Below are 13,577 nucleotides of genomic sequence, written 5' to 3'. Positions count from 1 at the left end.
ATGCAGGAATCCTGCCCACAGGTGTGTCTGGGTGGGTTCGAACCACCAACCTTCCTGTTAACAGCCCAATGCATCACTTTCCCTATCTCAGAATGCAGACCATGCAACAGCAAATAGCATGAAATAGAAAACTTTTTTAAACAAAAATAATCTTAAGTGGGCAGAACACTGTAAATGTAGCTGTAAACTTATAATTGGAATGTTCAATCTTTTGGCAGCCTGAAAAATGCATGGTGGTAATGAGGTTAAGAGTCTGATTCTTGGAACAGCATTTTATTATATCTTCTATTATAAATCCCACAACTTGCAAAACTACGCAACATGCTTCTTTCTTTTCAAATAGATTAACTTTTGTTAGTCTTTTGCAGCAGTCTTGTGACTCCTTAAAGCAGTGCTTTCCAAACTTTTCATGTTGGTGACACACTTTTTAGACATGCGTCATTCTGCAACACAGTTTTTCAGTTTTACTAGCAAACCAGAGATTAAACTAACCCCTTATAAGAGATACAGACACTTATCGCGCAACACATGTACACACTGCAGCTGACACACTAACGTATTGCAACACACAGTTTGGAAAGCTCTGCCTTAAAGACTATGGGAGGAATCCTGCTAGAGCCATTGCACTCATGGAAGAGCTTTTGATCCTGTGAATGCCTCTACTAATGGACGGAAAGGGGAGGCGATTTTTGCCAATTTACCCCTGTAGAATCCAATGTCACAAAATATGAATCCAGATAGTGGGGGGCCCTTCAGAACATCTAGATGCCTCAGGAGGAAGGATGAACTGGCAAACAAAAAACACCCCACCCTCCCCTCTTCTTCCATTAATGGATACCTCTGCTGGAGGATACCAGAGGAATTTCCTCCCTAACAAACTAATTGTGGCATGCACTTTAATAAAATGCACTCAGTGGTGGTACTAGAACTGAACGATGCATCATAGCTCCATGGCCCTGATGTCCCCAGGGTGGGGAGATGACTGCAGCCCATCAGCAACAGTTGCCCAAAACATATTTTCTTCACCTCCTTTCATTCCTTCACACCCACACACCATTTTTTAAAATAGTGGGCATGATGTGGAACAACCCTTTAGAACCACCTTGGTTTCTCAAAGTGCTGAGCCTCTGGGCTCATGAGGGACTGTGATAATTTAAGGTGATGTGCACAACTGCCTGGAGCTTTGTTCTGCCTTTGGAAAAGGAAAGGCATAGGAGTCACTATTGCCACTGTCACATGACCTGAAAGGAGGAGAAAAGGAGAAAACCAAATGGAAGGTTGCATGAGCAGGCGGAAAAGAACAAGCCACTGTTGCTTTCTTCAGCTTTATTTCACAAAGGTTGGTGGGTATGCTGGAACTCAACAACCTCCATAAAATGTTTTGAAGAAAGCAGCAGCAATCCTCTCTTTCCTTCCTTCCTTCCTTCCTTCCTTCCTTCCTTCCTTCCTTCCTGCACGCTGCGTGGTAAGCCAGGTCTCTTTATCTCGTACTTAACTAAAAGAAGGGAAAATTGGCCAGTTTGTCCGCAAACTCTCTCCAGGAAGGGGACAAATGGTTCCTTTTTTCTTTCTATTTACAAAGTAAAGAAAGGGGGATCTTGTTCCTTGAGCTCCTTCTTCCGCTCACTTATCTGGCGGCAGAAAGGAAGGAGAGCTTGGCGGAGGAGGGATGTGTGTGAGAGGGAGAGAACATGCTCAGTCTGGGAGGTGGGCTCCCATAGCACGTTTTGTCCAGGTTGTCGAGCCCATTTCTTTTCTTTCTTTTCTTCCCCCCTTTATTTATTAATTTTCCCAGAGATCCCCAAAAATACATGATACCCAAGTGAAAGCCATTGATGTTCCTACATAGTAGTCTTCTCATGTGTAGCATAGTTGATCTCAGATGGGGACAAGACAAGAAAAAGCTTGTTGTGGTATTTTAAGAGACGTTCTACCGATTATTCGTAAGAACCTTGTATATCAAAGCTGCCCTTTGCCACTGATGCCTAATATTAACAGTATTTTTTTTAATGCATATGCGGCAGGATGGGTCATCTCTGCCCATTTGCCACAGTGAATATTTAGCTTTTCTTTTGAAAATCATCTCTATTACATTTGAATCAAATTTATCGAACTACCTGCCTGTTTTCCATTCTGTTTCCATTAAAGTTATTTTTCACTGAATTTTAATTGGTGGCCTCTTAATGTTTCAGGAGCTCTCATTTTTCCTGTTTAGATAGAAGTAATTTCCATCACTATGAAACTGTTTTCATGCAACTTTGGATAAGTTTTCAGCATTCCTTCTTGTTGCCTTTCTATATTCTTTTTCATACGTTGATTGGTGGGTGACCCAGAGCTTACAAGAGCCTGTAAATAAACTAACGGAGAGTGAAGAAAAAGAGGAGGAATTGCGGCTAGAGAACGCCAGATTAGAAGATGATCAGCAGAATCAGTAAGCCATATGATAAGAATCTGTTGGAACAAAATAATACTGTAGATGACAATGGGCTTTCAGATTATTTTTAGCTCTACAGTTAGGAAAATGCATATTTTCCCCAATCCCAAAGTGTATGAGTATCCCAAACAGAAGAGAGTGGGAAGGAGGTGGAAGCTTCTCTGAGTTTGCCAGGAAATCTCCTTCTCATTTTAAAACACACAAAAAACTGGTTGAAGTGAATGGAAGAACCTTTCTACACCCATTCCTTTTTATGATCTTTCTGTTCCCCTAGCTGAATCTCTTTCTTATTTTCTTCTTTCCCCTTGTAATATTTTTCCCTGCAGACAACACATTTGAAAAATATTTTGCAGCCATGCAAAATACACATTGTCTTTTGCCTTCCATGCATATGTTCCATGCGTTTCCCTACAGATGCCCTTTTGCATAGGAAAAGTGTTACATTGCATAGATATTAATTACATTACATTAGTCCACCTATCTGCTGTGCCTGGGCTTTGTTCCTGAATGCTGCCCCTTTCCCTTTTTTGCTCCTCCTCACTGACATACTGTGGGTCAGCAAAGCAATAAGCATCTTAGGTATATCATACAGAAGATATAAGCACGTTTCTCTCTATACTTTGCCTCCTCATCACTGCTCCTATTGCATACATGAATTGGAACATATCCATTGCTCACTTTGAGCACTGATTAGCTCTTGTAATCTATACAGGGTTTGGCAAGTGATCCAGTACAGCGGCAAGTACGCTGTAAGAGTATACCCTGAGAACTAAGCCTGGTGGGATTCTAGTTACTGGTGTCAAGAGGCACTATACAGATAGGCTGTATCTTAATCTTTGGTAGTTTGGCTGATGGGGACATGTGAAAAGGAGAAAGAGATGTGATCCTCCTTCTATGGAGACATCCAGAATCAGCGAGGAGGGTATGAGCCTTGCTGTAATCACACGGCCAGCTGTTTAGAATATTCAAGGTTAAGGGAAGGCTAGTTGTTGATTCATTGAAGAGCAGTTTTCAGTGTTTGTCATTAGACCTCATTTCGTTGCCTTTTTAGTTTCTCCAAAATGTTTTTTGTCCATGGGGGAAATGGTTTTAAGTAGCAGTGTGACATAGATTAGATAATTTTGCTATGTGTCTTTCTAATTTTGGATATTTAAATGAGGGGTGGGAACCTGTGGCCTTCCAGATGTTTTTGGACCACAGCTTCCACTGTTCCTGACCTTTGGTCACAACAACCTGGGCTGATGGAAGTTGGGAGTCTGGAAACACCTGGAGGGCATCAGATTCTACAGTACTGGTTTGGGAGCTTGAGAACACCCACTGCTGAGTCACTTTTCTAGATAGCCATTTTCACTCCAGTGTTTCAAGGGAAGCAGGTTAAGACTTCACAGATCGTGTAAATGTCTTGCTTAACAGTAATAGATAGAGACTTCCTAGATATAGACTTCCTAGATATAGAGACTTCACGTCAACAAAGCACTTCTAAACAAGCATGAGGAACACCAAAAAAAACACATAAATGTGTTAACGGATGTTAACTTCCTTTTCAGCCTGACTGCATAAGTGGCTCAGAAATTCATGTTGTGTTCTTCTTTTTTCTTCCCTCTTCTGTCCTGCTTTGCACCAGAGCTTTATTTCTAAAAGCTTCTGCTACTTGACTTGGCCTGTGTTCTTGCACACCTAAAGATGCAACTAATATGTCCTCAGCGCTGGGCTCATGGTTCAGATAAAATCACAGAGCGACAGCAGGCAGAGTAATAGCAATGATCCCTGCCAAGCCAGTACATGTCAGTTGCCCTGTAATCAGTCCTCTTGCTTATTCAGTGGTTCTGCTGGCCCCTCCACACCGTATCAGGGAGAGTAGTTCCTCTTGCCCTCCAGACGGAACATTGAGTATCTTCTGCTCTCTTTAAATCTTTAGAAGAAAACAAAATAAACCAAGTTCTAAATCTCAAAAGCAAGGATAGCCAACATGGTGCCCCCTGGATGTTGTTAGCAGCACCCATTGTTCCTAACCATTGGCTGTGCCTGCTGAGCCTGATTTGGAGTCCAACATCTGGAAGGTACCACATTGACTTCCCTTGCTCGTGAGAGTCTCCAGTGAGACTGCTTTAAAATGCTGTTTTGCATTAGTTAGAAAATGAGGAAGAAGTGAACACAGCTGTAGTGAAATCACCAGGGCAACAAAGAGAGCTAGGGGAGATGGGAAGATTGCAATTTAGACAGGGTCCCCAACTCATTTTGATTCAGTCACTGCACTGACCATTACATTTAGAAGGATTATCCTCCTGTCACTGTACCTTTACTGCCTGAAATGCCAACATACAGTGGTACCTTGGGTTAAGTACTTAATTCATTCCGGAGGTCCATACTTAACCTGAAACTGTTCTTAACCTGAAGCACTACTTTAGCTAATGGGACCTCCTACTGCTGCCGCACCGCCGGAGCATGATTTCTGTTCTCATCCTGAAGCAAAGTTCTTAACTTGGAGCACTATTTCTGGGTTAGCGGAGTCTGTAACCTGAAGCGTATGTAACCTGAAGCGTATGTAACCCAAGGTACCACTGTATTTTTGTTTTCTGAAAACACCTTGGAATTTGAGTGTATCTCGACTTGGTCTGTAAAAACTGAAAGGGGGCAGAGACAGTTGTAACTTTTTGTTATTATTTTCCCCAATAACATGCTACACCATAGCATAAACTAAGTTCTCAATTTTTTTTACCTTCCAATTTAAGGTTGATTTCATTAGATGAGGACAGCCACACCAAGGAATCAACCAGCTCAGGTATTTTCTTTTATTATGCATTTCAAATGTTCAGCCTGCTTAAAAGTCTCTCATTCATCCTAATAGATGGTATGTGCCAGTTTGTTCCTGCAAGCTACTTTAGTGTATACATTGTCTCAGTCAGGGTTTTCTTATCCTAGCTCTAAAAATCTGAAGCACGTGAAATCAATTAAGAGCAGAGATCTAAGAATAGAGATATTATTTAACAACTCTAAAGGCACCTTGGAAAATAAATATCATGGAGTGCAGACCTCCATATCCTTCTACTTGCTGCCATAACTTTGAGTGACCTCCAGCCTGTTCTCTATAACACAGCACTCACTGTGCTAGAGCTATTGCCTGTATTGTGGTACCGTCACACCTCACCTCTTTCCAGAAAAAAATAGATTGGGGCCACTGCTAAATTAGTTGCATTGCTCTGCTGTGCTTCTCCAAACACACCAGACTTTTTTATCTTCCCTGCATCCCCTGCATGCTTTTTGTGTGGTGGAGGTGGGCTTGGTTGAGGTTTTAACTTGTTCAAGGTGAGGGCCTAAGAGCAAGGTTACCAAACATTGTCAAAAGTATTTTAATTCAGCTGGATTTATGGATAATTAACTGGAGCAAAAACATAATCTATTTCTAATTGTAGGCAACCTGGCAGGGGGGAAAAATCTGCATTTTTGAAATAATTTCATTGTAAACCAATTACCTAACCTGGAACAGATGCACCTCACTATCAGAATCACACTGCAGCTGCAGATTGAGGGGAGACTTTGACATCATCAAATATACTTTGAAGAGCAAAATGGGATTTTATCTGTAGGTAACAGAAGTAGGAACCCAACCCTTTCTCTGTTATTGGCAGTATGTTCTTAATTGCACAACATTCTGTCTTGTGCCAGTGATTAGCTTAGCTGGGAGGATGGCCAAATAAGGAAGATTAGAATGCTGATATTTATCACTTCCTTAAATGATTAAACTTGGTAAATGGTCGACCATATTTGGAACTGATTCAGTGGCCTTTCCTAAAGTGGCACCCATTAGGTACACTAGACCTAGATCATGGTGTTTTTGTGAAATGAGTTTTCCTTTGGAAAGACATTGTGTAATATTCAGTGGTAGTCATGCTCAGAGTTGACCCATTGAAATGAATGGACTCAAGCTACTTAAGCCCACTGATTTCAGTGGGTTCATTCTAAGCATAACTGCTGTTTAATACAACCTACTGAATTAAAGGAGACCCTTTAAGAACCGCAAATAGTTTTTGTGAGTGCCCAGTAGGCTACAAAGTACTGAAGAGAGTGAGAGAGTGAGAGAGAGAGAGAGAGTATAAATATATATATATATATTGTGTGTGTGTGTGTGTGTGTGTGTGTGTGTGTGTGTGTGTGGTTCTGGAGATTTTTAAGACACCACTGGTAAATAATTATATAATTATAATAATTATAATTAAATAATTATAGTTATGGTAAATAACTTATCTGGGATAGTTTCAGGTTAAATGTGAAATCCTAACTGTGCAAGTTAACAGTGCAAAGAGTGTCATACTAGAAAACCTTTGAAGCACATTCCATGTTTAAAGCACTTTAGGTTCTGACCTAGAAAATATTTTGGTTACAGCAGAAGAAACTAAGGACATCCTGAGTACTTTTGGGGAGAGCTTCAACCACAGAGAGAATTCAGGTATGTCTGCTAGACATGCAGTGCAGCCCTATACATGCCTACTCAGAAGTAAGTTACATTGACTTCAATGGGACTTACTGACAGACAAGTTGCATATGATTGCTGCCTAAAGAAAACGGTATAACTGCAAGTCTGAAATGTACATATAAGAGCCTATAGCTCAATAACTTTCCCTTATGTTTTGCCATTTTTAGGAGCCATAGATGACTTATTAGACTTGAAACCTGAGGAAAATGGTATGTAACCTTTTTGTCAACTGTTTTATCAATTCTGCAAAGGGGCACCAAACATAGCATTTTCTTCTTTTTCTTTGGTGATCACTCTTACCCAAGTAAGATTGTCTTCCATGAACACTGTCTTAACAGTGAGTCCGTAAGTGACTAAGGAGGCCAATTCTGGATCCACACGTCCTTCCAAAGTGGGAACATAGATTTCCGAGTGAGAGTGATCACTGTGCGGGTTTGCCATTTCTCCCTTTCGGCCTGAGTTCAAGCGTCTTCAAAGTCCATGACACCTTTGGTAGAGGCTGGTCTCCAACTGGATAATTAAATCTTTTAAACAATTGGATTATTTAATCTTTACTAATATAAAAGCTAGCTATGTCTTGATGTGATCATCCATTTTGGGCGCTTATGGGTTGTAGAAGAACATTCACCTCAATTTGTGAACTTTTTAGTATGATATTGATGTAGAAAAGTATCTCCTTCTGAACTGATAGTGATAGAAATAGTGTTTGTCAGTTTCCTTGACTTGAAATGCTGTTGTAAGCAACAACTATTCTTCCACTGAATTTTTCAGCCAGGCAAAATTTGCCAGCTATGGTGTGTGCGCCATAGTACATTCATCCTGGCAATAATTCTATGGGTGGTATTCAGCTAGGTTTTACTCAGAGTAAAAAGTAACATGACTAAATCCAGTAATTTCAACAGGTTTGCTCTGAGTAAAACATACCTCTTCTTGTACCTGTCCCTCCCCCCTTCTTTCTTTCTTTCTTTCTTTCTTTCTTTCTTTCTTTCTTTCTTTCTTTCTTTCTTTGCCTCTGAAGCTAGATTCCCACATTTGGTTGCGACATGCTGAAGTTATCACATCACTTCTGATTTTGATTGTTTCAGCACAACTCCCACACATGGGGGTGGCTAGTATTTACTGTGTAAGGGAACCTATTAGCTCACAAGTTTTTCCCAGCAGTAGCTGCCTTTACACAGATACTTATTCATTAAAAAAAACCCACTGTGTGTAATGTATGAAGCAGAACCATCTTGTATTGACACTTGCAACCACATTAGAAGTGACTGTGAATTAAGCTTGGCTTGGCTAACCACTAAAGTGCTAAACATACAGCAATCTCATAGTATGCCACATGAAGGAGTAAATCTGTATCAATGGAAGGTAAAAAGCAGACTGTGTTCTGTAGAATTTTCTTTCTTCAATACTGTGATGGCAAAGGACAATTTATGAAAATAAGGGATAGATTTACTGTTGGAAAAAGGAAGCGGCAAGGAAATGCTGAACACAAGGCAAAGAACAAAAGGGAAGAGAAGGGAGAAGTAACAGCAGTGCAAATAGTTTATTGATAAAAGCCATGTTGGCCCTTCTTTAATAAGAACTCTGTTCTTAGTGAGTACACAGCTACAGTTTTTAGAACACAGAGAAATTGTTTATGTCTATTATACATGACTTCTTTGTGAAATACCAGCAGTATATGATGACTGCATCAAATAGCCTTGTTCTTTGCTGTATTTCTGTTAGATTTTTTTAATAATAATAATTACTATCATTATTATCTATCATCATTATTATTTGCTATTGTGGTAGATGTAATTTCTAGCATAGCAGAGGAATGGTGAAATGTTACTATTAAAACCATGTCTTCAATATATGTTGTAACTTCATGATTCCCTGCTAGATCTGGAAATTCCAGGAAGCAAAACAGGCTCTCTCAAACACATTAAAACACTATGTAATATATCAGGGCAGAGAAGTCAAAATAAAGAGGAGTCTTACAACATAAGATGTGCCTTACACCAAGGATAGAAGAGTTGCAGTGTTTTATGTCACATTTATCAAGAATGTTTTGCCACTTCTAGACCAATAAGAGAGTCTTTTGGCCCAATTGCTTTTCATTTGAGGCACATGGGTCAGCTGTGGCTTGTGAAGTGAAACATCAGTGATGTCACCCACTTGTAACATGAGCTTTACCATGACTGAAGACTGCTTATATTTCCTGTATTGTGACTTTCTGGCTGTAGTGAACTGCTAACCACAAATCCTGTTTTCTTTGAGAGAGAGGAGGGTGGTGCTAATTTTTTTAATACCTAATTCATTCCAAATTTGGTACGCTAGGATGCAACTTTTGACTGCCATTTTTGATGCAGCTGGAAACTCACACTGGATTATACCAGTATAATTGACTACTTATAATATTGGCCTTTCTTGACAAGTAAGTGTGTAACTGCAAAGAGGATTGAAGATGTAAACAGAAAGTTCAGCCCTCAAAATTGTCACCCATCGTGCAGGTTAAAGCTGCTGTTTTCTTTCCTCCAAGTTGGTTTTATTCATGGTGTGTAGGGTTTTTTTTATTCTCCCAAGTGGTGTTGACTCATAGGCATTTTTTAACGTCAACTCTGTCCCCTAACTTCTCCTCTTTTCACGCCCCCAATAACTTCACTCTATGTGTTTGAAAGAAGACTCAGTCACTTTTGAGTAAGACCTACTTAATATATAGACGAAAGATTCTTTCATCTATACATTTCTAATATGCCCAACTCATTACAAGAAAGTATTTATCTTTGCTATAATAATAATAATAATAATTTATTATTTATACCCCGCCCATCTGGCTGGGTTTCCCCAGCCACTCTGGGCGGCTTCCAAAAGAATATTAAAATACTGTGATACATCAAACATTAAAAGCTTCCCTAAACAGGGCTGCCTTCAGATGTCTTCTAAAAGTCTGGTAGTTGTTGTTCTCTTTGACATCTGGTGGGAGGGCGTTCCACAGGGAGGGCGCCACTACCGAGAAGGCCCTCTGCCTGGTTCCCTGTAACTTGTGCTTCTCGCAGTGAGGGAACCGCCAGAAGGCCCTCGGTGCTGGACCTCAGTGTCCGGGTAGAACGATGGAGGTGGAGACGCTCCTTCAGGTATACTGGACCGAAGCCGTTTAGGGCTTTAAAGGTCAGCACCAACACTTTGAATTGTGCTCGGAAACGTACTGGGAGCGAATGTAGATCTTTCAAGACCGGTGTTATATGGTCTCGGCGGCCGTTCCCAGTCACCAGTCTGGCTGCTGCATTCTGGATTAGTTGTAGTTTCCGGGTCACCTTCAAAGGTAGCCCCACGTAGAGCGCATTGCAGTAGTCCAAGCGGGAGATAACCAGAGCATGCACCACTCTGGCGAGGCAGTCCACGGGCAGATAGGGTCTCAGCCTACGTACCAGATGGAGCTGGTACACAGCTGCCCTGGACACGGATTTAACCTGTGCCTCCATGGACAGCTGTGAGTCCAAAATGACTCCCAGGCTGCGCACCTGGTCCTTCAGGGGCACGGTTACCCCATTCAGGACCAGGGAATCCTCCACACCTGCCCGCCTCCTGTCCCCCAGAAACAGTACTTCTGTCTTGTCAGGATTCAATCTCAATCTGTTTGCCACCATCCATCCTCCAACCGCCTCCAGACACTCACACAGGACCGTCACCGCCTTCACTGGTTCTGATTTGAAAGAAAGGTAGAGCTGGGTATCATCTGCATACTGATGAACACCCAGCCCAAACCCCCTGATGATCTCTCCCAGCGGCTGCATGTAGATGTTGAAAAGCATAGGGGAGAGGACAGAACCCTGAGGCACCCCACAAGTGAGAGCCCAGGGGTCTGAACACTCATCCCCCACCACCACTTTCTGAACACGGCCCAGGAGGAAGGAGCGGAACCACTGTATGACAGTACCCCCAGCTCCCAGCCCCTCAAGACGGTCCAGAAGGATGTTATGGTCGATGGTATCAAATGCCGCTGAGAGATCCAGCAGAACTAGGAAACAGCTCTCACCTTTGTCCCTAGCCCGCCGGAGATCATCAACCAGTGCGACCAAGGCAGTTTCAGTCCCGTGGTGAGGCCTGAATCCCGATTGGAAGGGATCCAAATGGTCCGCTTCTTCCAGGCGTGCCTGGAGTTGTTCAGCAACCACTCGCTCAATCACCTTGCCCAAGAATGGAAGATTTGAGACTGGGCGATAGTTGGCCATCGTGCCCGCATCTAAAGATGGTTTTTTAAGAAGCGGTTTAATAACCGCCTCTTTCAACGGGTCTGGGAAGGTTCCCTCACGGAGGGAAGCATTCACCACCCCACGAAGCCCATCGCCCAGCCCTTCCCGGCTAGCTTTTATAAGCCAGGATGGGCAAGGATCCAGGAGACAGGTGGTTGGTTTCACTCGTCCAAGCAGCCTGTCCACATCCTCGGAGGTAACAGATTGGAATTGATCCCACGCAATTTGACTAGACAGGACTCTAGCACTCTCCCGCCCTGGCCCTGCTCCCACGGTGGCGTCTACCTCTTCCCGAATCTGAGCGACTTTATCTGCAAAAAACTTTGCAAAATCATTGCAGGAGATCATGTGGCCCGTACTGGGCCCCGATGTAGCAGGTGGTTCCGCTAAATTGCGGACCACCTGAAAAAGTCTCCTGCTGCTGTTTTCTGCAGATGCAATAGAGGCGGCGAAGAAGGCCTTCTTCGCCGTCGCTACCGCCACTTGGTAGGCTCGACACTGAGCTCTAACCTGTGTCCGGTCAGCTTCAGAATGGGTCATCCGCCACCGGCGCTCTAGCCATCTCAACGATTGTTTCATTGCCCTCAGATCCGTGGAAAACCACGGGGCTGTCCGGGCTCCATGCAATCGGAGAGGGCGCTTCGGAGCCAAACAGTCAATAGCCCTGGTTAACTCCACATTCCAGCGGGCCACCAGGGAATCAGCTGAAAGGCCATCAACATGGGATAAAGCATCCCCTACCACTCTCTGGAAGCCATTTGGATCCATTAAGTGGCGGGGGCGGACCATCCGAATCGGTCCCACCTCCCTGCAGAGGGGAAGGGTCGCGGAGAAGTCAAGTTGCACCAGGAAGTGGTCTGACCATGGCACTTCTTTTGTTTCGCTTTTATTTAGTGTCAGAACACCAACATCCATGGAGGTAAACACCAGGTCCAAGGCATGTCCGCGGCTATGGGTTGGGCCAAAGTTATTCAGGGACAGCCCCATGGAGGCCATGCTTTCCACGAAGTCCCGCGCGGCCCCTTGCAAGGTCGTGTCGGCATGGATATTAAAATCCCCTAGGACAACCAAACTAGGTGTCTCCAGGAGAACATCCGCCACGACCTGAAGCAGCTCGGGCAGGGAATCCTTGGTGCAGCGGGGAGGTCGGTACACCAAAAGGAATCCTGTACTGCCCCTATTGCCCAACTTCCAGAACATGCACTCAGAGAACTAGGTCTTCCTAACAGGACGCCTGGTGCAAACTAATGACTTCCTAAAAATCACTGCAACCCCCCCTCCCCGCCCACAAGGCCTGGGTTGCTGTGCGTAAGAGAAACCCGGTGGACAAGCAGCGGCAAGAACAGGCCCATCTGCTTCATCCAACCAAGTCTCTGTTACACAAGCCAGGTCAAATCCTCCATCCATGATCAAGTCATGGATGGCAGTGGTCTTATGAATCATTGACCTGGCATTGCACAGCAGCACCTTCAGGCTATGTGGGTATCCCTTGCTGATTCTAGTATCCGTCCGGACAGGACCAGACCCGGAGGCAGGGATAGTCCTCAGACAACGACTAAACCTGCCTCCTCTGTAATGACATGGTCTGGTCTTAGCGTAACTCCTCCTCCTACCCGTGATCACTGAGATCGGTTGTCCCAGCGCATCCCCCTCTGTGGAACATACCCCAGCCATTTTGTTGGCTGGGACCCACTCCTCGGCAGCCCTGACCCTTCCCCTTAAGAACAAAATAAGACCTTAAAACAATAAAAACAAAAACAAACAAACAAACAAACAAAATTCAGAAAACAAAAAGCAATACAAATGAAAAACTATAAAAATTACAAATCCATTAAAATCAAACAAATTCCCAACTAAACATCCATCCCACCCCCATCCCCGTCCCCACATATACAAAAAAATAAAAGGAAAAGGAAAATTTTAAAACATTTTAAAAGGAACTCTGCGCCCCACCGGATCCCCCTGGGCCGCAGCAGCAGTGACAGCAACCGTCCCTGTGAGTCCTGTCAGGCCCTGCCCTGGGCCAGATGGTGAGTGGCAGGAAGGAGCAGGGCCCTCAGACACTCACACAGGAGAGTCCTCCTGGGCAGCAGAACGCAGCAGTCCCTGTGAGTCCTTCAGGCCCCGCCCTGGGCCAGATGGTGAGTGGCAGGAAGGAGCAGGGCCCTCAGACACTCACACAGGAGAGTCCTCCTGGGCAGCAGAACGCAGCAGTCCCTGTGAGTCCTTCAGGCCCCGCCCTGGGCCAGATGGTGAGTGGCAGGAAGGAGCAGGGCCCTCAGACACTCACACAGGAGAGTCCTCCTGGGCAGCAGAACGCAGCAGTCCCTGTGAGTCCTGTCAGGCCCTGCCCTGGGCCAGATGGTGAGTGGCAGGAAGGAGCAGGGCCCTCGGACACTCACACAGGAGAGTCCTCCTGGGCAGCAGAACGCAGCAG

General features: G+C 44.0%; 1 protein-coding gene across 12 annotated transcripts in view; it reads left to right on the top strand.

Moving 5' to 3' along the window:
* ICA1 (islet cell autoantigen 1) overlaps positions 1–13,577 on the top strand; it is a 67,635-nt gene that overhangs the window by 43,133 nt on the left and 10,925 nt on the right. For all 12 annotated transcript variants that reach the window (XM_028749647.2, XM_028749640.2, XM_028749643.2 and 9 more), the window contains 4 exons: positions 2,334–2,431; positions 5,167–5,216; positions 6,819–6,881; positions 7,076–7,117. In XM_028749647.2, coding sequence (XP_028605480.2) covers positions 2,334–2,431; positions 5,167–5,216; positions 6,819–6,881; positions 7,076–7,117 — 253 coding nt within the window. The remainder of the gene's footprint in view (positions 1–2,333; positions 2,432–5,166; positions 5,217–6,818; positions 6,882–7,075; positions 7,118–13,577) is intronic.

The sequence above is a fragment of the Podarcis muralis genome, chromosome 12 (assembly GCF_964188315.1).
Source record: "Podarcis muralis chromosome 12, rPodMur119.hap1.1, whole genome shotgun sequence".
In the NCBI taxonomy this organism is placed as follows: Eukaryota; Metazoa; Chordata; class Lepidosauria; order Squamata; family Lacertidae; genus Podarcis; species Podarcis muralis.
This window is presented reverse-complemented; position numbering and strand designations above follow the sequence as displayed.